The sequence below is a fragment of the Telopea speciosissima genome, chromosome 4 (assembly GCF_018873765.1).
Source record: "Telopea speciosissima isolate NSW1024214 ecotype Mountain lineage chromosome 4, Tspe_v1, whole genome shotgun sequence".
Lineage (NCBI taxonomy): Eukaryota > Viridiplantae > Streptophyta > Magnoliopsida > Proteales > Proteaceae > Telopea > Telopea speciosissima.
The window spans coordinates 3,259,523-3,286,936 of record NC_057919.1 but is presented as its reverse complement, the minus strand read 5'-3'; the positions used below and the strand labels follow the sequence as shown (position 1 = coordinate 3,286,936).

At 41.4% G+C, this 27,414-nt stretch overlaps 3 protein-coding genes across 5 annotated transcripts; 2 read left to right on the top strand and 1 right to left on the bottom strand.

The window, feature by feature from the left end:
* The first annotated feature begins 2,123 nt into the window (after positions 1-2,123).
* LOC122658232 (arginine decarboxylase-like) lies at positions 2,124-4,568 on the top strand. The gene has a single exon (XM_043853148.1). The coding sequence runs from the start codon at positions 2,390-2,392 to the stop codon at positions 4,550-4,552; it is 2,163 nt and encodes a 720-aa protein (XP_043709083.1). The 5' UTR covers positions 2,124-2,389; the 3' UTR covers positions 4,553-4,568.
* A 7,798-nt stretch (positions 4,569-12,366) lies between these two features.
* LOC122657308 (probable 1-acylglycerol-3-phosphate O-acyltransferase) lies at positions 12,367-21,891 on the top strand. Of its 3 annotated transcripts, XM_043851960.1 has the most exons (9): positions 12,367-12,627; positions 13,475-13,711; positions 14,927-14,973; positions 15,897-16,015; positions 16,119-16,279; positions 17,550-17,659; positions 17,739-17,838; positions 20,011-20,134; positions 21,723-21,891. In XM_043851960.1, the coding sequence occupies exons 1-9, from the start codon at positions 12,434-12,436 to the stop codon at positions 21,855-21,857; spliced, it is 1,227 nt and encodes a 408-aa protein (XP_043707895.1). In that variant the 5' UTR covers positions 12,367-12,433; the 3' UTR covers positions 21,858-21,891. The 3 variants fall into 3 exon arrangements, with proteins under 3 accessions (XP_043707895.1, XP_043707896.1, XP_043707897.1); XM_043851961.1 differs by lacking the exons at positions 20,011-20,134; positions 21,723-21,891 and adding an exon at positions 18,565-19,170; XM_043851962.1 differs by lacking the exons at positions 20,011-20,134; positions 21,723-21,891 and adding an exon at positions 18,153-18,234.
* A 1,127-nt stretch (positions 21,892-23,018) lies between these two features.
* On the bottom strand, positions 23,019-26,452 carry LOC122657514 (probable LRR receptor-like serine/threonine-protein kinase At4g36180). The gene has a single exon (XM_043852234.1). It carries the CDS (start codon positions 26,450-26,452, stop codon positions 23,027-23,029), a length of 3,426 nt encoding a protein of 1,141 aa, XP_043708169.1. The 3' UTR covers positions 23,019-23,026.
* Between the last annotated feature and the right edge of the window lie 962 nt (positions 26,453-27,414).

Below are 27,414 nucleotides of genomic sequence, written 5' to 3'. Positions count from 1 at the left end.
TTGAAATAGAAAAATCGATCTCCATGTTTTTTGATGAAAGTGTAATCACACATACCACACACCAATTCCTAAAGGTTATCAGACTTTTAGGACTGTGGAATGGCGGATATACACAACACACTGTCACACACCACACTCACACACCCGATGTGGGACTAAACCCACACACCCCTTCTTTTTTTTATGAAAGTATAACCACGTAAACCACACACCAATCCCAGAAGGTTAGACTTTTAGGACCGTAAAATGACGGATATACACGACACACACCACACTCATACACCCGAAAATCGATCTCCATGTTGGTATCCCTGCAACTGTATAGGTAGGGAAAATAATTCTCTCCAATTCCCTATAGTTGTACAATACGACAATATTAGGTGGAGATGTCGACATATGGCAGCTCAAACATCTAATGGTCCAATCTCATTGACTTATGTTAAACTCGGATCGTTGAATATCCGAGCTACCATGTGTCGATATCTCCACCCAGCACTCCTGATGGGCAGGGGTGCCACCAACTCAGAGATTACTCAACAAGTGATGCAAATCCAAAGCAAACATGAAGGATTAATACGCGTTTCACACTGCAGGCCCCACGGCACCTAGAATGCCCCTGTTGTCCCCACAATTAGGAATGTAGCCATTTTTGGTAAAGACTTTGGGAGTTTGATCCCTACCTTCAGAAAGTAGGGCCTACGTATCCAGTCACAGTCTATGGTTTAATGTATCGGTTGAGACAAATACCGGTTCCTGGCCGTATGCATCAATCACAGCCGATTCCGATGGAAATCGACTGATTCTTGGATTCGATTCCCATTTCTCGAACCATGGTCCAGTCCAGCCCAGTACTCCCGTCCAGTGAAAATGAAATGACCATAGTACAGCCGAGCACTTGACGACGCGTAAAAAACGTGAGAGGAATAAATTACATTAGAGCAGTCTATTTTAGTAATTAGAGATGCTTGATTGGATAAGAATTAAGAAAGAGTTGATCTAGGAATCCAAGTAAAAAACACCCCCTAATATCCTCTTTTAGGGCCTGAGTCTAGATTTGGTGTTGGTGATTCATACATGATTGGCTCTATGCCTCTATATCTATTTCCTGGTCTAGTTAACACCGGACTAGATCCACTCTCAAACGGTTAAATAAGAAAACTATTTCTTTTCTTTTCACCGGAAATGGATCATCACTACAAACGGTGTAAAAACGGTAACAGAAGCCAGAAAGCCATGAACAACTGTTCCCTCAAAATTTACACGGAAGAACGGTGGTACCGTTATAAATCTGGAAGCATTTGTCTCTATTCCCCCCTATCCCTTCAAAACCTAATCCTAATCTATTAACTCATAGAAAGAAAGAGCGCCGAAACTAACAACCCTTTCCTATGTGGCAAAATCTAGTCCGTTGGTTTTCGTGCATCGTCGATGAAAAACACTTTTCTACAAGCTTCCGAGTTTCCTTCCCACGTTAACACCCCCTTTTTTAATCGCGATATTTTCATTTTCTCCAATACTTACTCCTTAAAGATGTTCACGTTACGTAGGTCTTGGGGCGCCAGAGCGGGAAGCGCCCGGGGAAGTTGAGAAAAGCGAACCACTACGCACAGCCACGCGGCATCTCGACACAGACAAGTAACGCTTTTTTACTTTTTAATTTTTTTTCGGAATTTAAGAAGAAAAAATGCATTCCCTTTCTTTTTCTCAAATTTAAAACGAGAAATTGAAAATATATTTCGGGGTTTTGGACTATATAAACCCCCTTCTGCCCCTTTTAATTTTCGTCCATTTTCTCTGACTCTCGAGTCTCGATTCTCTCGACTCCGAACGTTTTCTGTTTTCTGTTTTCGTATTCCCTCGCTATTGATTAAGCATCTAAACCCCAGCTTTCCCCTCGCTCCGTTAGGTTTCCGTTATATCTTCTCTGGTTTCTCCGGTGACAATTTTCGCTTGTTCCCGGCGCATTTCCCAGTCATTATATGCCTTTCTTGTTCTTCGTTAGCTGAAGGAGTCATCCTCAATTTCCTGTTTGTGCAGTTGTTATAATCTCTGGTTTTTGGTTTTTTTAAAGGTTTCTCTTGGAGTAGTTTTCTTCCTGCTCTAATTTTCTGCACGCATTTAATTTTAGGTTCCTGGTCCGTGACTAAGTCTGCTCCTTGTTCAGCTTTTTTTTGAATCTATTATTTGAATTTTTTCTTCTGAGGTCACGGCGAGGGGATCACTGAGTTCCGTAGGGGCGAGCTAGGGTTCCTCCCCTTTTTCCCAGTTTTTTACTGCTTCTTTTGGGGGGTAGCCGGGGCTCCGGCCTCGGCGTATTCTAAAGCCCCCTCTTTACAAACAAAGATTAAACCCTTCAGCTTTTTTCTCTAACCCACAGATCGGGGAAGAGATGCCGGCCTTGGCATGCTGCGTAGATGCTGCTATTTTTCCTCCTGGTTACGCTCTTGCTGGGGATAGCTCTCTTCCCACACCGGAAATATTTTCCGGTGCACCACCGGCGACAAACACCACCACCACCACTTCCCAGTGGTCCCCATCCCTCTCTTCCTCTCTTTACAGGATCGATGGCTGGGGTCCCCCTTATTTCTCCGTCAATTCCTTTGGCGACATTGCCGTTCGTCCTTACGGTTCCGATACCCTTCCTCACCAGGAGATTGATCTCATGAAGGTTGTAAAGAAAGTTTCTGAACCGAAATCCGCCGGCGGATTAGGTTTGCAGTTCCCTCTTATCGTGCGCTTTCCAGATGTACTTAAGAACCGTCTCGAATCTCTGCAGTCGGCGTTTGATTATGCGATCCATTCTCAATGCTATGAATCGCATTACCAGGGAGTTTATCCAGTTAAATGCAACCAGGATCGGTTTGTCGTCGAAGATGTTGTTGAGTTCGGATCGTCGTACCGTTTCGGCCTCGAAGCCGGGTCGAAACCGGAGCTTCTCCTGGCGATGAGCTGTTTGTGCAGGGGAAACCCCGAGGCTTTTCTCATCTGTAATGGCTACAAAGACTCTGAGTACATTTCGCTAGCACTTATTGCCAGGAAGCTGAATCTTAATACGGTGATCGTTATCGAGCAAGAAGAGGAGCTTGATTTGGTGATAGACATCAGCCGAAAACTGCTCGTCCGCCCTGTCATCGGTGTACGATCCAAACTTCGCACAAAACATTCTGGCCATTTCGGATCGACTTCTGGAGAGAAAGGAAAGTTTGGTCTGACGACGATTCAGATCTTGCGAGTATTGACGAAGCTCGATCAAGCAGGAATGCTCGATTGTCTCCAACTACTACATTTTCACATTGGGTCTCAGATTCCTTCGACGTCTTTGGTAGCCGATGGGGTTGGTGAGGCCGCACAAATCTATTGCGAGCTGGTCCGTCTTGGTGCGGCCATGCAAGTGCTCGACATTGGTGGCGGCCTCGGCATCGATTATGATGGATCGCGGTCTACCGAGTCTGACATCTCGGTGGGTTACGGACTTGAAGAGTACGCTGCCGCTGTAGTTCAAGCAGTCCGTCATGTCTGTGATAAGAAATTCGTGAAGCATCCAGTGATTTGTAGCGAGAGCGGTCGGGCACTTGTATCTCATCACTCTGTTTTGATCTTTGAGGCCGTCTCTGCTACTGCAGTAGATAAGCAGCCGATGTCGTCGATCGGCCTTCATTATTTACTAGACGGTTTCACGGAGGATGCTCGTGTTGATTACGGGAACCTGACCGCAGCAGCGGTACGCGGCGAGTCGGAGAAATGTTTGCTCTACGCCGATCAGCTCAAGCAACGGTGCGTTCAGCAGTTCAAGGAAGGCTCATTGGGTCTTGAACACCTTGCAACTGTAGATGGTCTCTGCGACCTTGTGTTGAAGGCGTTAGGAGCATCAGATCCAGTCCGCACATATCATGTGAATCTCTCTTTGTTCACTTCGATCCCTGATTTTTGGGCAATTGGGCAGATATTCCCAATAGTTCCGATTCATCGCCTCGATCAACGCCCAGGAGTAAGGGGCATCCTTTCGGATTTGACATGCGACAGTGACGGGAAGGTTGATAAGTTTATCGGCGGCGAGTCAAGCTTGCCTCTGCATGAGTTGGGTGGGGATGGTGGTCAAGGAGGTGGAAACGGTGAGGGATATTACTTGGGGATGTTCTTGGGCGGGGCTTACGAGGAGGCGCTCGGAGGATTGCACAACCTTTTTGGCGGCCCTAACGTGGTTAGGGTATCGCAGAGCGATGGACCGCACAGCTTCGCGGTAACGCGGGTGGTGCCGGGGCCATCGAGTGGGGATGTGCTACGGGCGATGCAGCACGAGCCGGAGTTCATGTTCGAGACACTGAAGCACCGTGTAGAGGAGTGCGAACACGAGGACGAGATTGCCTGTACCGCGCTGGTGAGCGGCCTTGCCCGCTCCTTCCACACAATGCCATATCTCACAACAGCATCGACTTGTGCGATGGCAAACAGTAATGCTTATTATTACTGTGGAGGAAATGACAATAACGTCAATGAAGACAGCAGTGCTGCTGTTGGCGAAGATGAGCAGTGGACCTATTGTTGTGCTTGAGTTTAGATTTTAAATTCCCCGTCCCACCACCACCATATCTTTGAAGAATGGTTTGTTTGTCCATGGAGGTCGTCTGTGTTTTTTTGTTTTTGTTTTTTTTTTTTAAGGTTTTCTTTTTTCCGTATTATTTCCGTTTCTTTGAGACGGAGGTGTAAGGATAGTCTGAGGACTAATTTATGTTTTTGTTTCTTTCGCCAGCATGTAGTTAGTTAGTTGTTCTCTCAATTGTAATGTGTACTGCTGTTTTACCAAAAAAAAAAAATGTGTACGGCTTAGTGCTGTAGAGGAATTTGAGTTTCACAATAATTATCTCTTTATTCTCATCTCCAATGTAACCATGTCTTCATTGCTTCTACCTCTTCTTCTCTATCTCCCTCTATTCCTTGATTCCTTCCTTTTGTCCTGTTGAAAGCTCTTTCCTTTGATAGAGAGATTGGAGAAACAATGGTTGATGGATCACCGTAATGGCTGCGAGGGCCTGCGAGAGGTCCTTGTTTTAGTGGCATGTGGGGAGTTAAGTTGGCGCTCAAACTTAGAAAATTAAGATGCCACTTGGGAAAATGTGTGTGTTGGGGTGGGGAGAGCCACGCCCCAGACTAGGGGTATCAATGGGTGGTCGGTCCGGTTTTGGTTTGGATTTTTCGATTTCGGTGTGGTTTTTAGAGAAACCGAGACCAATCCAATAAGAACTTTTTGGTTTGGATTTCGATGCGGTTTGGTTTTGTATCGGTTTCGATTTATGATAATGGATTGATATCAGTTTGGATTCAGTTCGGTATCGGGTTTTTTTAAACAAGTTGGGTTCGGTTTGTGCCTATTTTCTTCTCTTTCTCTTTTCAACTACATAAAATATTTCATTAGCCCCACACTTAAAAAGGAGATCAATGGAACAAACATTGTTACAAATCAATTTTCCTATTTTCATAACCTCATACTCATTGATTTGTAACAATTTATCTTACAACCATAAATTTACTCACTAATATTGAAATCAATTCAATGATTCATAACCTTATACTCATTATTTTCTTATCGGTTTCATTCGGTTCGGTTTTCAACCGGTTCGTCATACCCCAATCCAAAATCAATCCAAAAAGGATCGGTTTGGTCTCGGGTTTTTTCGGTCGGTTTCGGTCGGTCTTAACGGTTCGGACTAGGTTTTGACACCCCTACCCCAGACACATGAGGAGTAGAAATGTCCTCCCCGCCCTTCCCACCCTCATTCAGATAAGCGTGTGCGCATCCCCTGCGCTCCCCTACAGCCAATCATTTTGAGAAATAGATTTTGGTTCTAGCACTTGCACATCCCCTGCACTCCCCAAGGTAACAATTAAGAGACTTGAACTCAAGACCTCCTAGTGAGCATGGGCATGAAGCGCACAAGCGCTAGGCAGCTGTTGTTTTGAAATTTGATTATTATTTTAAAAGATGTAAATTATTGTCATAAAAGTTTATTTTGCTATAGAGAAAGAGAACGCTACATCCTATGGAAAGTGGAAAATCAAGGGGATGTTTGTGCCCCTATGTCTAATGCAGGGGCAGTGCACCACACGTGCTTAGGTAGCTAAGTAGCATTCTTTCTCCCTTTTCTAAATCTCTGAGACATTTATTTTCCATCAATGTCATGGTCTGGATAGCAACACTTTAAATTTCAAAGTCTAATTCAATCAAATAACACATATGACAATGCAAGTCTAACTCAATCAAATAACATATAAAAATGAATGATTCAGATTTATCAAATGATTTTGAAACATCACCTTTCATGGATAACCACCCGTTCAAATATGAATTTTTTTTTTTCCGTTGAATATAATGGAAAATTTTTGAACTATTGAAAAAGCAAGGAGTCCAAGACATGGCTTAGCAATCTCTATGGTTTGGCATTTGAAATGAAAAGATAAAATTATGGTCAGCGTAGCATCTTAGGAGAAGGGTTACCTGGAATAGAATGAAAGCCATCAAGAAAGGGCTATTTGTCGTCAGACAAAAAACCATAATGCAGATTGGAGCCTCTTGGAAGGAGCTACCTACCGCCAGAGTGAAAGCTGCCTAGAGTGAGAACCGTCGAGAACGACGATTGCGGAAGCGTGGTGATCTGTTATGTGTCTAATAGGGCCCATTCTAATGTATGAGCGCTAGATTGGACCAGCCTAGTATGAGATAGGTTAAAGGACTTGATTTAACGCATTCCATCAGCTCTAGCGCTTTTGGCGTATCGGCCAAGTACCTAACATGTGACTATTGTGGCTGTTGGATAGACATATCATTATTTGGATTAACCTGATGTCAAACTTAATATTTTTCTTGTATAAGCATACATCCCCATGTATGTTCAAGCACATCTAGAGCATCCTAACCACTTTTGTGCACTCTTCCATGAGCTTAAATTTTCAAAGCTCTATCTTGCCTTCTGGTAGACTCCATTACGACTAAAACTTGTAATGCCAACAGAAAGAGTCATATTAATTTTATTTATTTTTTTTGTGAAAAATACATTTAATCTACCACATGGTTGTTTTAGCATTTAAATGGGCATATAAGTCCTACCATGAACCAGATTCCATAAAGATAAATAAAACAAGACACCACTTAGACCTGCTCCAGCAACCTTACAGTTTGTATATGATGTAACCTTGAAGGAGGGGTGGGTTCGACATGGATTCAAAGCCAAACACTCATTATGGCCGCATCTCAATTATTCTTTAAGGAAAAAAGATTCTGTCCAAGAGCATGGCTCCTGTGTCAGATATAGGATGGGGCGAAATGACCGTCCTACTACCCATGAAAGACAGAAAACCTGCTCCTGTTGATGTTTTTGTTCGCACTCGACACTTCTATTGGCCAGAAAACTCTTCCCCTATTCTTAAATCTGGTACATGTCTCGCAAGGATTAGGGGTGGAAAGCATGTAGTGTTGTTTGTGTCATGAGATGAGACATGCAAATATCAGAAAATCTGTTTCTGAAGAGACATTAACAACCCCTTTAACAAACAATACCAACATGAACATGGCATGGTTTGAACAGTTCCACACTTTTAGGTGGAGGGTGCATATTTAGGTTAACGCAACATTAGATGATATGAAAGCTGTAAGAAAGAAGAATGTGCATCATCTGATCAGTTTGAATCGGTACTGAAAACCGAAATAAAAACCGATCATTTAAAACCAAATTGAACCTAACCTAAAAAAACAGCTTGATTTTGGTTTTAGAAAATGAAATTTAATTTGGTTTCGATTCTAGAATTAAAACCGTTGACTTGAACCGAACCAAATTAGTGTGAATAAACCGAATAAAAACTGCAAAAATAAATTGAACTGGTTCAGTTTTGGGTTGAAGTTTTTAAAAATATTCAATTTTGGTTCATCCATATTGTAGCCTGAACCGAATTGAAACCAAACCGTTTGACATTCTTACATAAATTTAGCACATGGCAAGGTAGATGTGGCTGAAATGTTGTGCACAAGTAGGCCCCTAAATCACCTGCTCGCATGTCACGTTTCAGCTAAATGGAGTTTGCCAAGATGCAAAATAGAGTTTTGAAAATGCGGATTATAATTATACGAGGGTGCATGTAATGGTCAGATACCGTAAGCATGCATGGACATCCATGTCGATGTTTGCTAATACAGGAGGGATTATATCGTTGAATCTGAGTTTGAAATTTGACGAGTGACCTATACATTGGAAGGAATTGATACATTCATTTTTGCCACACGGCACAATTTTTGGGAACCATCAATGAAAGCTTGTCTTGACGAGGCCATGAAGTGTCTTTTTACCCCACCCACAAAAAAAAATCATTCTATGGTTTCTTAAAATTAAAAGAGTATGCAAAGTTTAGTACTTTAGTCCACTATTTTAGGACCAAGGGCGCTTTAGACATTTATCATGTACTAAACTTTGAAAGGATAGCTGCCCATTTCCAGCCCTGGAGCTTTTGAAAGATTAAACTGTAGAAGAGTGTTCTGGTAGATGGGCCTTGGTATCTAATTGGGCTGGGCCCCTAGAGTGGAGTACTGTAACAATTTAAGCCCAAGCTCGCCAAAAGTATTAGTGGATAGTTGGAGAACCCACTTCTGAATAATCTGATTAGATTGCTAACATATATGCTCTCAGTCTGGCCCAAGGATTTCCTCTTCTAAGTTCTACCCTTGGTTCTTCCACGAATTATGGAAAGTTCCAAAAATAAAATGAAAGGAGGCGGGTTCTATACGCACAGTGGGTGTAGAGGATATCTCCACACCAGCACCTCAACTTTTACCATGTGGCAAATTGGGTAAGATTGTAATTTTGTAGACAGATAGATTTGAAGTCTTCTGTTCATCTGTAAAGTTTCAATCCAATCAAAGTTTGTCTCAATACTACCCTTCAAGATTATAAATACCCTATTGATTCAATGATGTAAACAAACTTTTTTAATTCAAAAGATTATATATTTTCTATTTCTATTCTAGGATAAGGTACGCTAACACCTATGTGTCTATCTCTCTCCTCATCATATGAAATGACCTCACTGCCCTCCTATGTACGATACCATTTGTCACACCTCTTCAGTGCACCGTTTGCTGAGAGAACCTTCTCCTTTCATTTTAAAAAGAAAAGATGTATTCCTTAGATTATTTCCTAGTTTTTCATCTCAACAAACATGAGTTGATCTTTGCTTACTTGGTCGTTGAGAGTTTTGGAGGAAAGATTTCTTCTTTTCCATGTTAATGTGTCTCGAAGAGTGTTGTTAGGGGGTGCAATAAGGCCGATCTGGGCCGGATTTTTTTAAAACCCCAGTCCAACCCTAGGTCCTCTTAGTTTAACCCAAGCCCAGTCCAGCTTGAGGTCAGGTTGGATTTCACAACCCAGGTCCAGTTGTATTAGGATTAACCCATACCAGCCTAATCCTGATTGGACCGGGTCGGCCTTGATTGACGCTGGCAGAGGCATCAGCCTATGCCCAATCCAGCCCTATTTCGGGCTTAGAAATCTTGACTCTGGTCCAGCCCGCACATTGAAAAGCCAAGCCCAAACTCTACCAGGCTCAGGGCGGCAGGCTTAGGCAGGCTCGGGCTCACCGGCCCAACTTGCACCCCTTGGTGTTATGTAAGATATTAGCATAAAAAGAAATGGAAAGACATAAAAGTTGACAAAACTTTCCATCACAGAATATTTGGTTTACTAGTAGATTCTTTGAGAACTACCTATATGAGTAAATTGTATAACCCTAAAAGGTTGTAGAAAATCAACGAACGGAAATAATAAACGATAAGGGAAAGAGAACACCACCAGGTCGTGCAACATACATCACCTCTGCGCCCAAACACAGGTGTGCATAAAATGACCACCACACCCCTGATAATTTCCATCTTTCTAGGAAGGTGTTGCGGTCATTATGCACGTCCCTATGTCTGAACACAAGAGCAGCGTGCAAACCAAGTGGCGTTCTTTCTCCCAAAAGATAATTAGGCTAAAATATGGGTTGGGATGGAGGAATTTTAGGGACTGATTTTTTCTTTTGTTGCATCTACCACCTTAACACAAATTGGGGGGGGGGGGGGGGACATCTAGCTTTTGTCACCATTACCTGTCTACCAAATGACAAGAAGAGAGAGAGAGAGGTCACTAAAAATGAATTAAATTAATATTTAAAAAAGAGAGAAAATACCTTCCATGGTGATAGTATGAGTATATGACTGAATTAAAAATTTTCATCTTCGTTACACTTGTGCTTATCTACATGGCGTTTCTTAACTGATCAACATTCCACAGTGTACATCATTGCCGATCGTATAGTTATCCATCCTATAAATTTTTTCCTTTAAGTTTCAAAGGATTCCGTCGATTATACGACATTCCAGATGCACCTCTCCACTTCATCCGTCCTACTTTAATTTTTTATGAAACATCATCATCTATATCGCCTCATTTAATTGTGATAAATCTTAAATACATAAATTAATCACTTAACGGAATCTCATTCTCTTCAATTTTCACCCTCTCATTTTCGTCATGGTGTTACAAAAGCTACACACCAAATACTCCGTCTTTGTTTTACTTATCTTAAAATCTTTTAATTCCAAAGTTGATCTCCATTAACATTAATTCTTCCTTTTATTTCATCCACCAAAACAACATCATCAACAAAAAACATGGACCAAGGGACCTCAACTTGGTGTCCTTGATTAAATCATCCATGATTAGTGCGAACAAATAAAGGCTTAAAGTTGATCTTTGATGTAGTCTAATTACAATTGAGAATTTAGTACTTTGACTCTCCCCACAGTTCTTACACTAGTCACCACATCATCATACATCTCGATAATCACTCCACGTGACAAAAAATTGCAGGGAGTGATGGAAAGAGTCTTGATTAATGCATGATGATATACCATCAATGTATTGGTATATGCAAGGGAATTACATCCTCAATACAACTACTTGTGCCACTCTTTTTTTTATTTTATCAACAAGGCTACTTGTGCCATTAGGGAGAAATAATTGAGGGTATTTCAATAATTAGATTATGAGAATCCAGACTTGTGGTTATGTTTGGGATACAAGAAAAGAAAAACAAAAAATATGAAATTTAAAATAGGAAAATTATTGTTACACTGCCTTTGTACAAATTCCTTTATACCCTCCTCACATAAAATTCAGTGAGAATTTCTCTTTTCTATTTTGACCATATGGGCCCATAAGAATGATATCATTTTCAGCTCAGCATTAGTTGTGTTACATGCAAATTCCTTCTTACTTTGCCCTTTAAGAAATCCTCTCTCTTTAAAATATTAAAAGAGAGGTACTCTGTCATTATTTTAGGATAAAAGGTTGTGTGCTGTACTGTGTACGTACACGGTTGTGCCTCTAACCATATCGGTTTCACATTTGCCCCCGTCCCCCATTTCAACCATGGTTCTAAGTATTGGTATCGTATCGTTTGTATCGGGTGATATATATCGATTTTGCTAGTCATTGATATCGATACCGTGCCGATATCGTATCGATAGCACGGTACAGACAAGGGAAAAAATGATCAAAAAACTTATTTTTTAAGGGAATTCAGGGATATTTTTATCCAATTCAGGCTGATACTGTATCAGTATCATATTGGTTTTGCGGGTCATCGATACCCATTATACCATGCACTAAAACTATGATTCCAACGATTGAAGGCAGTGGTATCAAAATGTGTCAAGATTATTACGATACCGATACCGATACCTAAGACCATGCTTGGGGTGCAAGATTGTGAATTTGTGATGATGACATTCCCTTCTTTTAATTTCAGATCGATCTCGTGGTTAGTGGAAGAAGGTATGACACGGTTTGAGATCACTTGATAATATTTAATGCAAACGTGTCCTTTTACTCTTGGAAGAATCTCGTGTTTCTCGACATGTCATGGCAAACGTAAGCAAACACATTAATTTCCTTATTCGCTGTCTCGTGAGACACTGTATTAAACTGTTTAGGTCATCTCCGCCACAGGTCCCAACCTCCGTTGTTACGTAAGATAGTAGGTTGCAGAGTAGTATCCCATTTTGACGGACTAATATGCCACGAGTCCGAGTGAACGAAGGGACACAAAGCCCGCAGGGATTAAAATACCAACATCACACGATGCCTAGATTATTACTGCATCGTCACCGTCACGTCATCAAAAAGAAAAACAAAAAAAAAGGTTTGAATGCCGGAGAACTCTCGACTATGGCGGGCAAAACCTGAGAGAGGGTGAAACCTCGCAACCCCAGAGTCAAAAGGCAAGAACTCAATTCTCAATTCTCTATAGATTTGGTTTGACCCCATCGAGCTTGGCAGCTTGCAGCGCACGTAAGAGAACAACGTAAATCTCTCTCTTCTGTGCCAATCCATCTTCGGTGTTAAATGGAATGAGCCGGAGGTGGTCGAGCTCGGTGGCGAGAATGGCGGAGGAGTTCAGCAAGGCTGACGTGCAGTCTACCGTATCATCATCATCATCATCGAAATCCAAGAGGAATTGGGCCTGGCCTTCTGTTCTTCGTTGGATCCCAACCTCGACAGACCATATTATCGCTGCTGAGAAACGTCTCCTCTCGTTAGTCAAGTATGGCATACCTTAAAACCCTAGCTTTTAAGTTTCCTCCGATTCTGTCGTTTATTTGAAATTCTCCATGTAGCCAGATTTTTTTCAACGTTTTAGGAATAGTTGGGATTCGATCAGATTGAATTCCGTGACGTTCTTGATTTAAATCAATTTTGTCTCATCTAAAGGTATTTCGCCCGGGAATTTTCGATTCGAGCATACGAGCCCTGTTTTCGTGTTGCTTTTGTTCTTCAACTTATTTCCACTTGGTTCCCATAAACTAGAAATTAGAGTATCTCCGTGGCTCTGCTTCCCACGAGTTCTTCTGTTGGGAATTCGAATACATATTATTCATCGTAATTAAACTCTCTCGGAAGTCGGAACCGTGTTTGTGAATATACTGACGTTAATGAGCTTACTACTACGCCTAAAAGCCACAGGACTCAGCAGCTAGTGAAAATGCATCAACACCATTTCTGTTCTTACAAATCCCTCATTCTCCGCAGCAGGTGTACTGCCAGCGACATTTTTCTGTTACTGGCTCTGGCCTCTCCTCCACGCACCTCCTTTCCATATTCTGAGGTCTATCACTCTAGTAAAGATTTCCCTCTCCATGGTTCCGTCCTACTCTGACTTGAACTCATGTTGATACGAATTGGTAAGGCCCTAAGGGCCTCATTGTTATGCCAAAAATCTCAAGGCTGATATAATAGCAAGTGAGGCCCTTAACTACTGGGGGCTTAACATCTCTCTAGAAATGCAAGTGATCAAATGGCTATTTGTTAAACTATTGTAATTTTTGTGCCTGCTTTCCTATCTATGCATTCAGTTTTCTCTGGCTGATTCATTGAATTGAATGGTTTCACAGAACTCCGTATGTTCAAGAACAGGTTAACATAGGATCTGGGCCACCGGGGTCTAAGGTCAGGTGGTTTCGTTCTTCGAGTGATGAGTCTAGGTTTATCAATACAGTTACATTTGACAGCAAGGATGATTCTCCTACACTTGTTATGGTGCACGGTTATGCTGCTTCTCAAGGGTTCTTCTTCCGGAACTTTGATGCTCTTGCTAGTCGTTTCAGGATCATTGCTATTGACCAACTTGGGTGAGTTGATTTCTTCCTAACATTTATTTTCCTTATGAATTTTCTGATGCTTATTCTGAAGTTTTTGAAAATGTAATACATTCTGCTGTCTGGCTTGCAATCAATGCCCCACTGTTGCCTAGGTTGTGGAAATAGAAATTCTTATGTCAATATGGTCTGTTTATTGTTTCTTCCTTTGCTGAATTGCTTATATAATCTCATGGTTCTAGAAGTATCACAATTCGTTGAATCATTTCAACCTCTTCCATAACACCCTCTCTCTAAATGCACACAGATGAGATGATAAAAGGAAATAAATCCAATAACTAAACAAAACGAAACACTAGGGTATGAGAAAATTGATAATAATAATAAAACAAAAAGCTGAACCTGGGATGCCTCAGTATGACTCTAGGTGGAACCCACAGACTGAAGGGCTTGCTGCTTTGCTCTTCTTTTGCCAAAAGGAAGCTGAGCATGATCTAGTATCACTTTCACTGGGTATGGAAAAGCTCACCCTTGTACTACATGCTCATACCTCTCAAGTTTGCCAATGCAAAAACTAGGGTCTGGGTTAGGCGTGAGGTTTCTGAAAATCGTTACCAGGGTAAGTACAATATGACTTATACAGCATCGTTAAAGTGTAGCTGAGGGAAGCCCAATGCATCCATATTGACTTCCTGATTAAAGAAAGCCCGTTTGTAATTCCTAGTCAGAAGGATTGCTAGGTTTCTCAAAGTCAGGAAATGTGTTGGGGCAGTGCTGGATACCTTTAGGATGACATCAGATAGTGTAATGGTTTTCTATCTTCTACAACCCCAGCACCTCCCTGAGATAAGAGTAATATGGTTCCAATTGCATGATGTCCTATGAAAAAACATTTTGGAAGTGACCTTTTTAGCTAATTATATTTTTATTTAAATTTTGCAACCATAGTTTGCCTTAATATTCGATAGCTATAAGTGTTATGAACTTTAAAAAAAAAGTGCTTCTCAAGGCATCAGTTGCCCCCTCTGGGACTCCTACGTCCTTACGTAGTGTTCCATGGTACTTTTAACTGTATTAAAAAAATTAGTATTTTTGTCTTGTTTGAATGCTTTATTGTTTATAGCATGCCCTTATTTTTAACTGATTCTGAAGTATTTCTTGTTGCGTGGACCTGCTCTTTTGTACTCTTACTTTTGTTGAAACACTTATTACAATTATTCTTTTTTCTTATTATATTTTTCATTGCAGTTGGGGTGGGTCAAGCAGGCCTGACTTTACATGCAAAAGCACTGAAGGTTAGCTATCATGAACTTAAGTTAGGACTAGCATGCTGAGTCTTTTCTTTAAATTCTTTTTTTCCCCCTTCTTTCTAATCAGTAAAAGATTTGGTCATATGCCTCCTGAAGCATATCCTAATATAATAAATTTTGGAAGTCTGAAACACCGTTTTCGTTTTCGTTCATTGTTGTTGCTGATTTCTGGGTTTGGAGAGCAACTTAAAATGCTTCTCATCTGAATCAACAATAAGAAGAGAGTTAGATTTTAGGTTAAGAAAGCAAGTAAGAGAGGAGGAAGAAGAAGAGAAAGGAGAAAGAATGAGACAAGAGAGAAGAGGGAAGAGTATTTTCAGTTGAATGTGTTGTGTCTTGAGAGACATCTCAACACACCTATTTTATTCCATTACTAATTATGAGGAAATTACAATCAACTCCCTAGGGAGGTAAAAGGGAAAAAAACAGAAGATACATAACTAGGAAACTAGGCATTAGTCTAGTTCCCAAACTACCCTTATTAGACAGCTTCTAATAACTCTAACAAAGAGATCAATTGATCAACCAATCATGTATGATATTATTCATTCATTCCGCAAAGACTCTCTTTTTTTTTTTTTTTTTGGAGTTTCTCATGTACTTTGACCATGACAGTATTAAATGCTTAAATTTTCTTATTTACTCGTTCCCTTGACATGGAATACATTAAAAAAGGAGAATAATGGAGGGATAATCTGAAAGATTTATTGGTTTAATGTAATAATAAACCCTCCTTAAAATGTGCAATTGATCAAATTTGACAGTTTTTGTGGGATGGAGGGAGTGTATTTGCACTGGCATCTACTTTACATATTTTTTGGGAAATTAAGATTTATTGGTGTTTTGACATGGATTAGTTCTTCCATGATATCTTTTTTCCCTCAATCATGTTTTCATTTTGTAATCAGAAACAGAGGACTGGTTCATTGATTCCTTTGAGGAATGGCGTAAAGCCAAAAACCTCAGCAATTTTGTTTTACTTGGACATTCTTTCGGTGGATATGTCGCAGCAAAGTATGCCCTTAAGGTGAATATATTAATTTTCAATCTACATTTTCCATAGTTCAGACAGAAGGGAAAAAGAAATCACGTCTTTAATCTTATGTTGTGGTAATCTTATTTTGTTATAGCATCCTGAACACATCCAACACCTGATTTTGGTGGGACCTGCTGGATTTTCATCTGAGTCAGATGTTAAATCTGAGAGGCTGATTAAATTCCGAGCCACTTGGAAAGGAGCTGTTCTAAACCATCTTTGGGAGTCTAACTTTACTCCTCAGAAGGTTGTCCGGTAATTCACTTTTTCCCTTTTTAGCTTTTGTATTTCTTGATTCTTAGTTTATCAATGCAAGTGGCTGAGTTTGTGAGTGTGTGTGTGGTCATATTCCTTTTCGCTAAAATGCATTTGCATGACTAAACTACGTTCTAGGAATGGATTCTCTGTCTCTCTCTCTCTCCTGATAAATAGCATAAAATTATTACTCTTTCGGACAATGGTTGGCTTTTTCCCATTTTTATCTGTCTCAAAACTGTTTGTCCATTCTACAGGTCTAAGTAATGATTTTTGATAAGTCAATAATTTAAAAAAAAAAAAAACTTATTTTTGATAAGTTTATCATTTTCTCCTTGTCATTTTTTTTACCACATTTTGAAATTCTGAAGAATAAGTGAGAGGAATCTTTGTATGGGAAATATGTAGGAAGGAAAAAGCACTAATGCTTTAAGCATATTAAAATTTGGGATTTAAAAAAAAAAAACTGTTTATTATGGGACATAGAGAGTACATCTATTATAATGGAAAAAGTGTACGCCTATAACTTTTTCTTTAGGGTAACGGCATATTTTGTGAAGACAGTGCTGTGAGTTTATGGACAAGGTATATACTTGAGTGTCAAATACTAAACAAAAACTTATGCTAATAAAAAAGTTCAGCATATTGTATGTGAATATCCTAGCGTTGACTCCCGGCAGACCACAAAGAGGGCATAACATCTCACATACTACAGTAGCACAAGCCTGGTAGATTAAGTTGTTACTGATGTGGCAAATTGTCTCAAACTATGTCTAACCTCATCTTAAAAAAAATGTGTCTGTTTCTGTTGTTCCACAAACCTAAGAGTACAGCAAAAGGAAGTATGCTTTCAGAGAGTATGCCTTAAACTTCAAAAGGAGGGGCTGAGAGGTGACTAGGGCATGAGCATCTTTTGGACAGACATGGTGAAAACTAAACACTGGATGCATTAATAATTATTTCTATGAACAAAGTCTACTATTACTATTAGAAGTTTCTTGCAATTTTCCTGTCAGATATCCATCAATATGAGTAATTATGTAGCATGAACATGCAGGTTTATCCATTGTTTATCTACATTTCTGCATGTTGATCTTCTCCCCCACCCCCCAAAGTTCCCTTCCTGGATATTAAATGCTGTCCATCATTCTTTCCAAGTATTTTAGTACTTATGGTAATGTGTATTTTAATCTATATTTTAGAAAGGAAAGTCCAATAGTTTCCACTGTTTTTCACATATCACATATGATATTTGGTACTCTATTTGCAGAGGTTTAGGCCCTTGGGGTCCAAAGGTGGTCAGCGGTTATACAAGAGCTAGATTTGGTGCACATTCAACTGGTGAAGTGTTGAACGAAGAAGAGTCCAAATTGCTTACAGGTATTTTTATTTATTGATTTTTAATTGGTTTATTATATTTTGACTAGTTAGTTTACTGACACTCTTGGTACACTGTAAGATTACGTATACCATACTCTGGCTGCCAAGGCTAGTGGAGAGTTATGCTTGAAGTATATATTTTCCTTTGGAGCATTTGCGCGTCTGCCCCTTCTACACAGGTTAGTATAGGGTATTTGCTCAGTTATTTCACAAAACCAGTAAGATATTAATTCTAGAACTGAAACGTTTCATTGTTCTTCCCCTCCCCCCTTCTTTTCCTGGCTTGAGGTGTGCTTATTTTTTTCTTCCAAATTGCCATAGGAGATATTATATGTTAACTCGAATCTTTGATGCGTATGCTTGCAAACTCTTTTTAGATTGTTTCTCCTTAATCCAAGTTTTGGATTTAATTCATCTAGGAAAGATTGGGGTGCACATGTAGTCATAAGTATTAGACCATTTTAGTCCCAGCATGAGTGTATTTCTTTCTAAGTTGGTGGCTGAGAGCTTGAGTAGATCACCAAGAGGGGCTGAGTATAGGAGTGCTGGATGGCTTTAAAGCAAGTGCTGATGTTCCAGTTATTTCCCACCTACATTTTGATTTTTGAAGCTGTTTTCGATGTGAAGATTTAATATAATAAGAGCACTTTATTCAGAAAATGTTCACAAATTGGAGGAGTTTTATGCTATTATGGAGTGTAGAGAGGAGTGCACATCCCTCGTATCTGTGGATGCTACTCAAAGGGCCAGTAGATGCTCTTTATTTCAGATGCAAGTGATCAAAGGGTTGTAGAAGGGTTTCTACTTACTTAGGCCTCTAATATGGTAGTTTAGTCAGGAGCACTTAACTATTTTCCCTACTTATTAATGCCCACCTCTTGTATGCCCACTTCTATAGCCACCAGATGGATTGGAGCAGATTGAGGTGGAGTTGCTTTTGGTGGGTTATCATCATTCAAACAACTATCGCCTTGTGGATTGGAGGTTGACTTGTAATTCCTAAGGTGAAAGGCGGGGTTTTCTTTCAATCCTTACGTCAATATAAGGCCCATTCTTAGCAAGTGGCATAATGTCTTGGTAAGGAGAAAGATTCCTTGTGCAAAGTAGCAATGGTAAATAAGAACCTCCTTAGAATCAGGAGGGAGCTTTGCTGCCACTGGAGTTATGGAGTGACCTCATGGCAAGGATCTTGAAGGTTGTGACTGGTCTTGATATTTTTTTGGCTTTGAGGTTACAGTCACATTTTGGCTTAATGGTGTAGGAAGAATCCTTGCTGCACTATTTTCCTGTACCTATATGCTTAGTCAGCTGTGACTTTGGCCAGACCATGGGTTCTTATGATCGTTTGGGCGATGAACTGGTATATTGTTGTCAATAATTAGTCTAAGTTTTACTGATTAGATTGCAGGTCTTTTGCAGAGATTGAACAGCCAATTTTTTGGTAAACAGGGGGAAGTGGCCATGTTTAGACTGTTAATACCATTAACTCTTGAAGATAGGAATTTATCACTTCACTTGGGATGCAACAATTTCAATTCTGAGCATCCTCCTCTTTGATCAAGTTTTGTATTCTCTCCTTTTTTTTTTGTCTTGAATAAAATCTTACCTCATCAAAGAAAAAATATAATAAAGGCAACTTTTGCTTGATCAATTGAGTTTCCTTCTTGGTTGGAAGTCCTTGTGGCCCTTTTCCTGCACACAGGATTATTTGGGATTTGTCAAATTTCTTCTTGAAGTATATTCCCCTGGTCATTTTTTAGGTCCTTTGACAAAAGGAGCCCATAAGAAAAATTTTCTCTTTTTTATTGGGGAGATATTCTATGTAGAATAAACAACACATTGCCATCAGGTTCCAAAGAAGCCCAAAAGTCTAGTGGAAAGAAGCTATACCCCCAAACGAACTAGGAAGTTCCCCAAACAATCACATAAAAGGTCCATCAGGAATGTGCAATTTTTTTGTCCAGATCTTTGAAGATTTTCTGTTCTTGGTTCATGTTTTGTTGTAATCTTTAGCTATTTTACCATTTTCCATGACGTAATTAAGAAAGGATTTTGAAGTAAATATTGGGGGACCACTCAAGAACTTAATGAACACAATCAGTAACATTGTAGGATGACCACTCTACAACTGATCTTAATTTGTGTTTGGGCATGAATATGGTACGAAAAAGGAATTGCTTTTTTCCCCACTTTTTGGTTGAGGGAATCTGGAATTTGGAATCCTACACTTTTTCCTTTTACTTTCTCTATCAAGCAATTCAATGGGTGTTAATGACATATTTATGTTGCATCTTTCTCTTGATATATGGGATGCTCTTTTTTATCTTTCTCTTGATATCTCTCTATTGCAGTGCATCAGAGTGGAAAGTGCCAACCACCTTCATCTATGGCGTTCAAGATTGGATGAATTTTGAAGGTGCTCAGCAAGCTCGTGAGGATATGAAGGTCCCATGTGAAATCATAAGGGTTCCTGAGGTCTCTCTCTCTCTCTCTCAACACACCCACACACACACACACATACACATGCGATCACTCTACTAGCACATCACTCCCATCCCCACTGCCACCCCTAATCTTAACCCTGCTCACACACAAGACGAGTCAAACAATTAATGGAAACCACCCCCCCCAAAACCCAAACATGACTATAATCTTTGGAGAATTCGAGGTCATCAACCTTTTCTCATAAAGTTGAGTATATATGCTAATTTGATGCTGGGTGTGAGAATCAGCCTTAAAGGCTCTTTCCTGACCCATCAAAAATCATTTCAACCTGACATCATTTTCTTTATTCTTTCTTGCTCTTTCCCTAGCATCATAATAGTCACATATTATGATTTTTATATTATGATGTTAGGGTTAGCCAACCATATCTAAGGTATATTTGCCATATGGATTATGGCAACTAAGTTGGCTTTTAGACTATGGACACTTTGGTTCATTTCATCTTGTACTTTTTGCCAGCTTTTCAGGCCTTTATTGGATTTTTCAACCCCATTGGACTTCTTCATGTGTCAGAATACAGAAGAGGGGGGGGGGGGGGGAGCTGGAGTATAGTAGGTTTGTTTATTGCTCTAACATGATCCAGCCTGTCGAACCAATTTAGTTGGGATCAGTAGACTGCAAGGTCCCCTATCTACATGACAAGTATTAGCTCAAACATAGTTTGCCAAGTGGTAAAACTTTGAAAACCTAGGGACAACAAGTGGCTCCATGGGTGTACACTTACCGCTGAAAAATAAAAGGGAACATGGATATACATGGTTGGGTATTTGGTTGAACTGGAGTTGGCAATTTGACACATTGACTGTGCATTAGGGATATACTGAATCCATGTGGCTCAAATGGATTGTCTTGAGAAGTGTATCATGATTGACTCTATAAATGAACTTTATCTATGAAGGGTTTATTTTATTTTTTAAAAAAAAAATTTAATATTAATTCTTCAAAGGTATGCAAAAATTTATATTTAAACCTTGGCCATGTAATCTAAAAATTTTTGTTGTAGTAATGATTTTGGAGAATAGGACTGTGTCTGGGAGAGTAGTTCTTGCTCCCAAACACGTGATGGCGTGAAATGACTGCCCTGTCCCCATGAAAGGCAGAAATCCCACCCATGTTGATGCTTTCGTGTGCGTTTTCATTGGCCTTTGCACTGATGTAAGGGTCATGCTCCCGGACATAAAACTCTTCCTCAATTATTTTCATCATATATTTGTATTTAAAAGTGTTTTAAGTATGTGAAAATTTTCAATAAACAATGATAGTGGCTCGAGTGCAGATCATGTCCTCGTACAAGTACTGGGCCTGGAGGGCCTTGGATGGTGTACTTGTACAGAGGCCATGATCTGGTCTCGGCTGGCCCAACCAAAAGGATGCTCCATCTACTCTATGGTTTTAGATTGGTCCTCTACAAATATGGTGTGAACAGCAAAGGAACAAAGACATCTTTTATATAACTGTGCCTATTGTTGTAATTTTATCTTTATTTTCTTTTGGGGGGTGCAAAATAATGCTGTTTCATTACACTAATGACTAATGAATGGAATTCCCATCTACGCAGGGTGGTCACTTTGCATTCATAGACAACCCAGCAAGTTTCCATTCGGCTGTCTTTTATGCTTGCCGCAAATTATTGCATTCATCCTCAACAGAAGAAGATTATCAATCCCTTCCTGAAGGCTTAATATCTGCTTGAGTATACCTGTGTGTGTATATGTTGGGTCACATTATTATTTTTATTTTTGTTTCACTCCACCTCCTCCCATTGATGCATCAATCAAAAATTAGTTCTGTATTAAATTAAACACTCTGTATATTTATGTGATAGTATCTTATTGTATAGCATTTCCATATCCACTCAGTGAGTGGAAGAGTGAGGAGTTCCGAAGTCTAATAATTTAAACAAGATATATAATAAGGGGGGGGGAAATGAAGATCCCACCGCCCTGGGGATGCGGTTTTGCCGGTAAACGATGAGGGAAGACCTTAACGGTCACCTGTTTCGGATTTGTCGTCTATGGCCTCCGATTTCCAATGTTGGTACTATTGGAGGAGTTCTGAGTTCTGACTCCAGCCAGCAGACAAAATTCAATTCAAAATAGGGGTCCAATAAATGAAAGAAAGATATTCAGATTTGTACGGGACCTATTAATGAATTTAATATGGGTTTTGAGACTTTTACCGGCGAGTTTCAGTCAAGGTCCAAGATTTGCGAGCTTTATAGCCTGGCATCAACTGGTTTTGACATAATACTCGGAATCAAAACTCACATGATCAACAGCATGTGGGTCCCCGGAAATCCGACGTGGCCGTATAAATATCGAAACGTCCTCTGTAGAACTGCTGAGGTGTACAACTTCTCCTGACAAACCGTCACGGATCCCTGACGTGCTACCGATGGAGACAGTTCGAGTCAGGCGAACTACCGCAGTCCAACTGGCATTCGTCTGCCGCCATCCCTTCCCAACCCAGCCTCCACAGAGCATTAACGGCTACTTTTCTCTCCTCGTTTCAGACCTTTCCACGTGCCTCAGATAACAATACGAATGATACTTTGCTTTACGTTTTTTTTTTTTGTTGGCGGGAATGGTTGCTGGGACCCACACCCCTCCTCCCACCGACTACACCGATCATCGTCGACGGCGCCGTCCGGACAATCAGAAGAGAAAAAGAAAGTGACCGAAGAAAAACAAGAAGGGAAAAGCAAAAGGAATCAATCTTTTTTTTTTCTTCTCCAAATAGAAGAGAGACAGGAATCTAATGATCGATTTCTAGACAACAATTTCCCGGGAAGGTGGGGACACCGGAGCGGGAAGCGGGAGGAGGGTGTTGGTGTGGCTCCTTTTTAAACTTTTCTATCAATAATCATGCCGGCGATGGTAAAGAGGTGGGATCGGCAGAAGAGGGAATGTCGGGGCCAGCCCGGCAACCTTCGAGCATGAAGACAATGTCGGCCATGGATGGTCTGTCTTGAGGGTCGGGTGCCGTGCACAGCAACCCCACCTTCACCCCTAACAGGAACTCTTCCCACTCTGACGACTCCGGGTCGAGCTCCAGGAGCCCCGGCTCCAGCAGCTCCGATATCTGACCCCTCTGCAACTGCCTCTTCACCCACTTCACTATGTCTTCGTCCTGCGTAAACATCACCGGCCGCTTCCCCGTCAATAGCTCAAGCAATACAATTCCAAAACTGTACACGTCGGCCCCCTTGCTCACTTCCCCTGTCAATGCCGCCTCCGGCGATACATACCCCAGGGATCCCACCGTGGTTGAAGATGTGGATGCTTCCGCCGGCGTCGCCACCGTGAGCCGGTCGAGCCCAAAATCGGATAGGTGGGCTTCGAAGTCGGCATCGAAGAGCACATTCTGAGGCTTAACATCCCCGTGAACCATGGAGGCCGTGTGCAAGAAGGCCAGCCCACGAGCTACCCCGAGGGCAATGAGATGGCGCATTGGCCAATTGAGGACATGGCCGTCCTGGTGTGATGCCTCTTGTAGCAGAGTAGCAAGGTTCCCATTTGGCATGTAGTCGTACACGAGTAGTCGAACGTCCGGTGTGCCAGCGTAATATCCTCTGAGGACTGTTAGGTTCCTGTGCTTCACCTTCCCCAGCAACTCTGCTTCCTTTCGGAATGTTCCCTCGCCGATGGAACCATCAGGGAGGCGACGGATTGAAAGCACCGTGCCGTCCTGGAAGCAAGCCTTGAACACAAGCCCATACTTTCCCCTGCTCAGCACATTTTCCTCATCAAACTGCCTGGTCGCTTCCAATGTCTCTGCGTATGTGAGCTTGTTGTTGAACATTACGAGTTTTGGCCCTCCGTTCCCATTCTCTCTGCTGCCACGACCTCCCTCTGCTCCTCCAGAGCTCACACGTGCTGGGCTCCTTTTCTTCTCCCCACTTCCACCCTGTCGGAGCCGCTTCCGCCACCGCAAGAGACTGAAAACATAGCAGCAGCAACATAATGTCGTCAGGCAAGCTCCTGCAACGGCAACTGCCACCAACAAGATCAGCTTCTTCTTCTTCCTCTTGTTCGTTTTAGTTACATTCTCACATTTCATATTCGATGGCTTCCCACACAAATCTCGATTGAACGCAAATGCTGAAGGATCATTGAATCGAGAACCCAACATATATGGTATCTCTCCTTGGAGGTTATTTTTTGATACATTGAAGCGTCTCAAGTCAGAGAGGAGGGCCAGATTCCCCGGTATCACCCCATGCAAGTTGTTGGCAGAGAGGTCCAGTTCCGTCAAATTTGATAAATCTGAAAGAGAGTTTGGTATTGCACCCGAGAGGCGATTGTCATTCAATAACAGTGACCTTAGGGATTTACATCTGGAAATCTGCTCTGGGATTTTACCCGTCAAATCGTTGTGACCCAAGTCGAACTCCTTCAAATTCGATAGACGTAAGATATCAGCTGGGATTTGACCGGTCAAACCATCTGAGCGGAGCTGAAGGACTTCAAGATCAGAGCAATTGCCGAGCTCGGGAGGAATGGAGCTGGTAATGTGATTGTTGGATAGAGAAAGAATGGTTAATGACCTGAGAAATCCATAGGTTGCCGGAATCTCTCCAGAGAAGGCATTGGACGTCAGGTTCAGATATCTCAAACTCAATAAGCTGCTGAAACCTTGAGGAACATCCCCTGAGAATGCATTCTCTTGAAGAGCAATATATTGCAGATTAGGCAAACCAGAAAGCTCTAAGGGTAATTCGCCGGAGAGATTCTGCCGGCTGAAATCCAGTACCTTGAGCTGCAAAAGTGATCCGATGCTCGTGGGAATCCTCCCGGAGAAGCCATTACCACTCATATTCAAAACCAGCAAACCCCGCACGTCCCCAATGTTAGAAGGAACTTCTCCAGATAGTCTATTGTCACCCAGGTCCAAAATAGTTAGATTTCCCAACCACATCAGTTCTTTTGGAATATTCCCCGTGAGGTTATTACGTTCCAGATTCAGGGTTTCGAGCTCTGAAAGACTTCCAAGAGACGCTGGAATGGGACCCGAGAAGGAGTTTCTCCCAAGAGACAAAACCTTCAAATCCTTGAGCTTCCCCAAGAGTGCAGGAATCTCGCCGGTGAAACTGTTCCCTTCAAGATCAAGAACGCTCAGCAAATTGCACTTTTGAATCTCACTGGGGATATCTCCGTGAAAAGAGTTGTTCGCCACCCTTAGTTCTTCTAACTTGAAGAGGTTACCGATACCAACTGGTAGCATGCCGGAGAACGAGTTCCCGGAAAGATCAAGCACCGCTAGAGTAGACACATTCGTTAACCACGAGGGGAACATGCCATGTATCTGATTCTGTTGAAGATCTAAGACTTGTAAGACACTGTAGAATGTGGCTTCTGAAGGAGAAACAAGACTCGTGAATGCGTTAAATCCCAGCTGAACGATCCTTAATGATGGAGGGTATACAGAAACATTGCAGAATGCGGAAGAGGGAACTGCACCAGAGAGATTATTGTGTGTGAGGGAAAGCACTTGTAGTCTCGGAAGAGCCCCGATAGCGACTGGGATCAAACCTCGAAGCGCATTGCCTTGAACACTCAAATGCATGAGCGTAGAACAGTTGGCAAGCGCGGAAGGTAGAGTTCCCTCCAATAGATTCCAGTCCAGCCATAGATACTGAAGCTGCTGAAGCTCTCCTAACGTCTGCGGAATCGCTCCGGTGAAGCGATTGAAGGAGAGGTTGATGAGCTGAAGCCCAGACGATGGGGAGAAGTTGCGGGGAATCTCACCAGAGAAGGCGTTGGATGAGAGATCAAGGTAGCGGAGGCTGGGCGGGAGATCGGCAGTGATTCCAGCGGAGAGAAGGTTTTCAGCTACATTTAGGACCTGAAGATTGGTTAGGTTGGCAATCACTGCGGGGAGACGACCAGAGAAAGAGTTGTACTGAAGGTAAAGGGCACGGAGACGAGAGCATTTCGAGAGGGATGGAGGGATGGAGCCATTGAAGTGGTTGGAGCGGAGGCTAAGCTTGTGAAGTTCCTGCAGGTTAGAAAGACGATCGGAGAGAGGACCAGAGAGTTGTAGACGAGGCAAGCGGAGCTCACGAACACGGCCATTGTAGCAGAGGATGCCACGCCAATCGCAAGGAGCGGAAGGAGTGGTTGAATCCCATCCGTTTAAAGCGTCAAGAGGATCGTAGAGATTGTGCTTGAAGGAAGTTAGAGCTTCAATCTCTGTTTGAGCTTCCAGACTCTTTTGAGCATAGTCTGAGTAGAAGAAGGCTGAGAGGAGCAGCAGGTAGAGAAGAGTAGTAGCATTGGTGGAAGCCATGGATGAGTTGAGCGTATGTTGGGGTTATTTGGTGGGATTGAGGTAGTGAGCGTCAGATGAGTGATGGTGAGAGTGGGATTGCCTGAGAAAGTTTCCAGAGGCAATGGAAGGAGAGAGTGTCATCGTCGCCATGTGCTCGATCGATTGCTCGCTCTTCTGTTTGCTACTTTTAGTTTTTTCAGTTAATTGGGCTAGTGGGGCTTCTTAGTTATGATCTCCCTTGTGCACCTTTAGAGGTAACGGCTTGTTTTTTTTGTTCCTGCGACGTTAGAGAATAAAATAGAAGGAAAAAGATAGGAGTAGTAGTAGTAGTGGGGTTGGCTTCTCAAGTTTTTAAGTAAAAGGTTTTTTAAATGGGTCATCAGGTCATACATACTCATATGATGGGTTTGTTATAATAACATAGATGAGTTTACTGTCCTCAGTCCTTAGTATTTGGACTCATTTGAATGAGTTGGTTTCTTAATCTAAAGAAGGTCTCCATCCACCTTCTTCTTCCTTTCACTTTCACCTTCCCATTCCATTTCAAAAGTGCAGACTGAAGACCGTACTTTGGGCTTTATTCTTTGAGCTCATTCATCCCTTTTGGTCCTTCCTACACAGTTTCTTTTTCTTTCTCTTTCGTTGATAATCTTCAAACCACTATGGACATAGATATGGATACCTGGCTTTTCTTTTCTTTCCAAGGTTTAAAAACCCGAAATTGGATATGAATTGATTAAAGATTTTTACTGGAGTTCTTTTTTTTTAATATTTAGAAGTCTTATAGGTCTAGCAACAAGAGGAAAATTTCATTGAGTTTATGCTATTTTATTGATTAAAAATGACCAAAAAAATTGGTAGGGGGTCTAGAAGAGGGGTTGGCTTGATCTATGCCACTTGTTCCAACCAATGTTTCCTATGAAGTTTGGGATTGGACCCCTCACATATCCTATTTTAATGTCTGACTTGAAGGTATTGGT

What these genes read in the sequence shown, in the direction of transcription:
- LOC122658232 (XM_043853148.1), top strand. Translation starts at nt 2,390, where the DNA reads ATGCCGGCCTTGGCATGCTGCGTAGATGCTGCTATTTTTCCTCCTGGT.
- LOC122657308 (XM_043851960.1), top strand. Translation starts at nt 12,434, where the DNA reads ATGAGCCGGAGGTGGTCGAGCTCGGTGGCGAGAATGGCGGAGGAGTTC. An exon ending in CGTCTCCTCTCGTTAGTCAA is followed by an intron (nt 12,628 to 13,474) that starts GTATGGCATACC and finishes ATGGTTTCACAG; the next exon opens with AACTCCGTATGTTCAAGAAC. An exon ending in ACTCCTCAGAAGGTTGTCCG is followed by an intron (nt 16,280 to 17,549) that starts GTAATTCACTTT and finishes CTCTATTTGCAG; the next exon opens with AGGTTTAGGCCCTTGGGGTC.
- LOC122657514 (XM_043852234.1), bottom strand. Translation starts at nt 26,452, where the DNA reads ATGGCTTCCACCAATGCTACTACTCTTCTCTACCTGCTGCTCCTCTCA.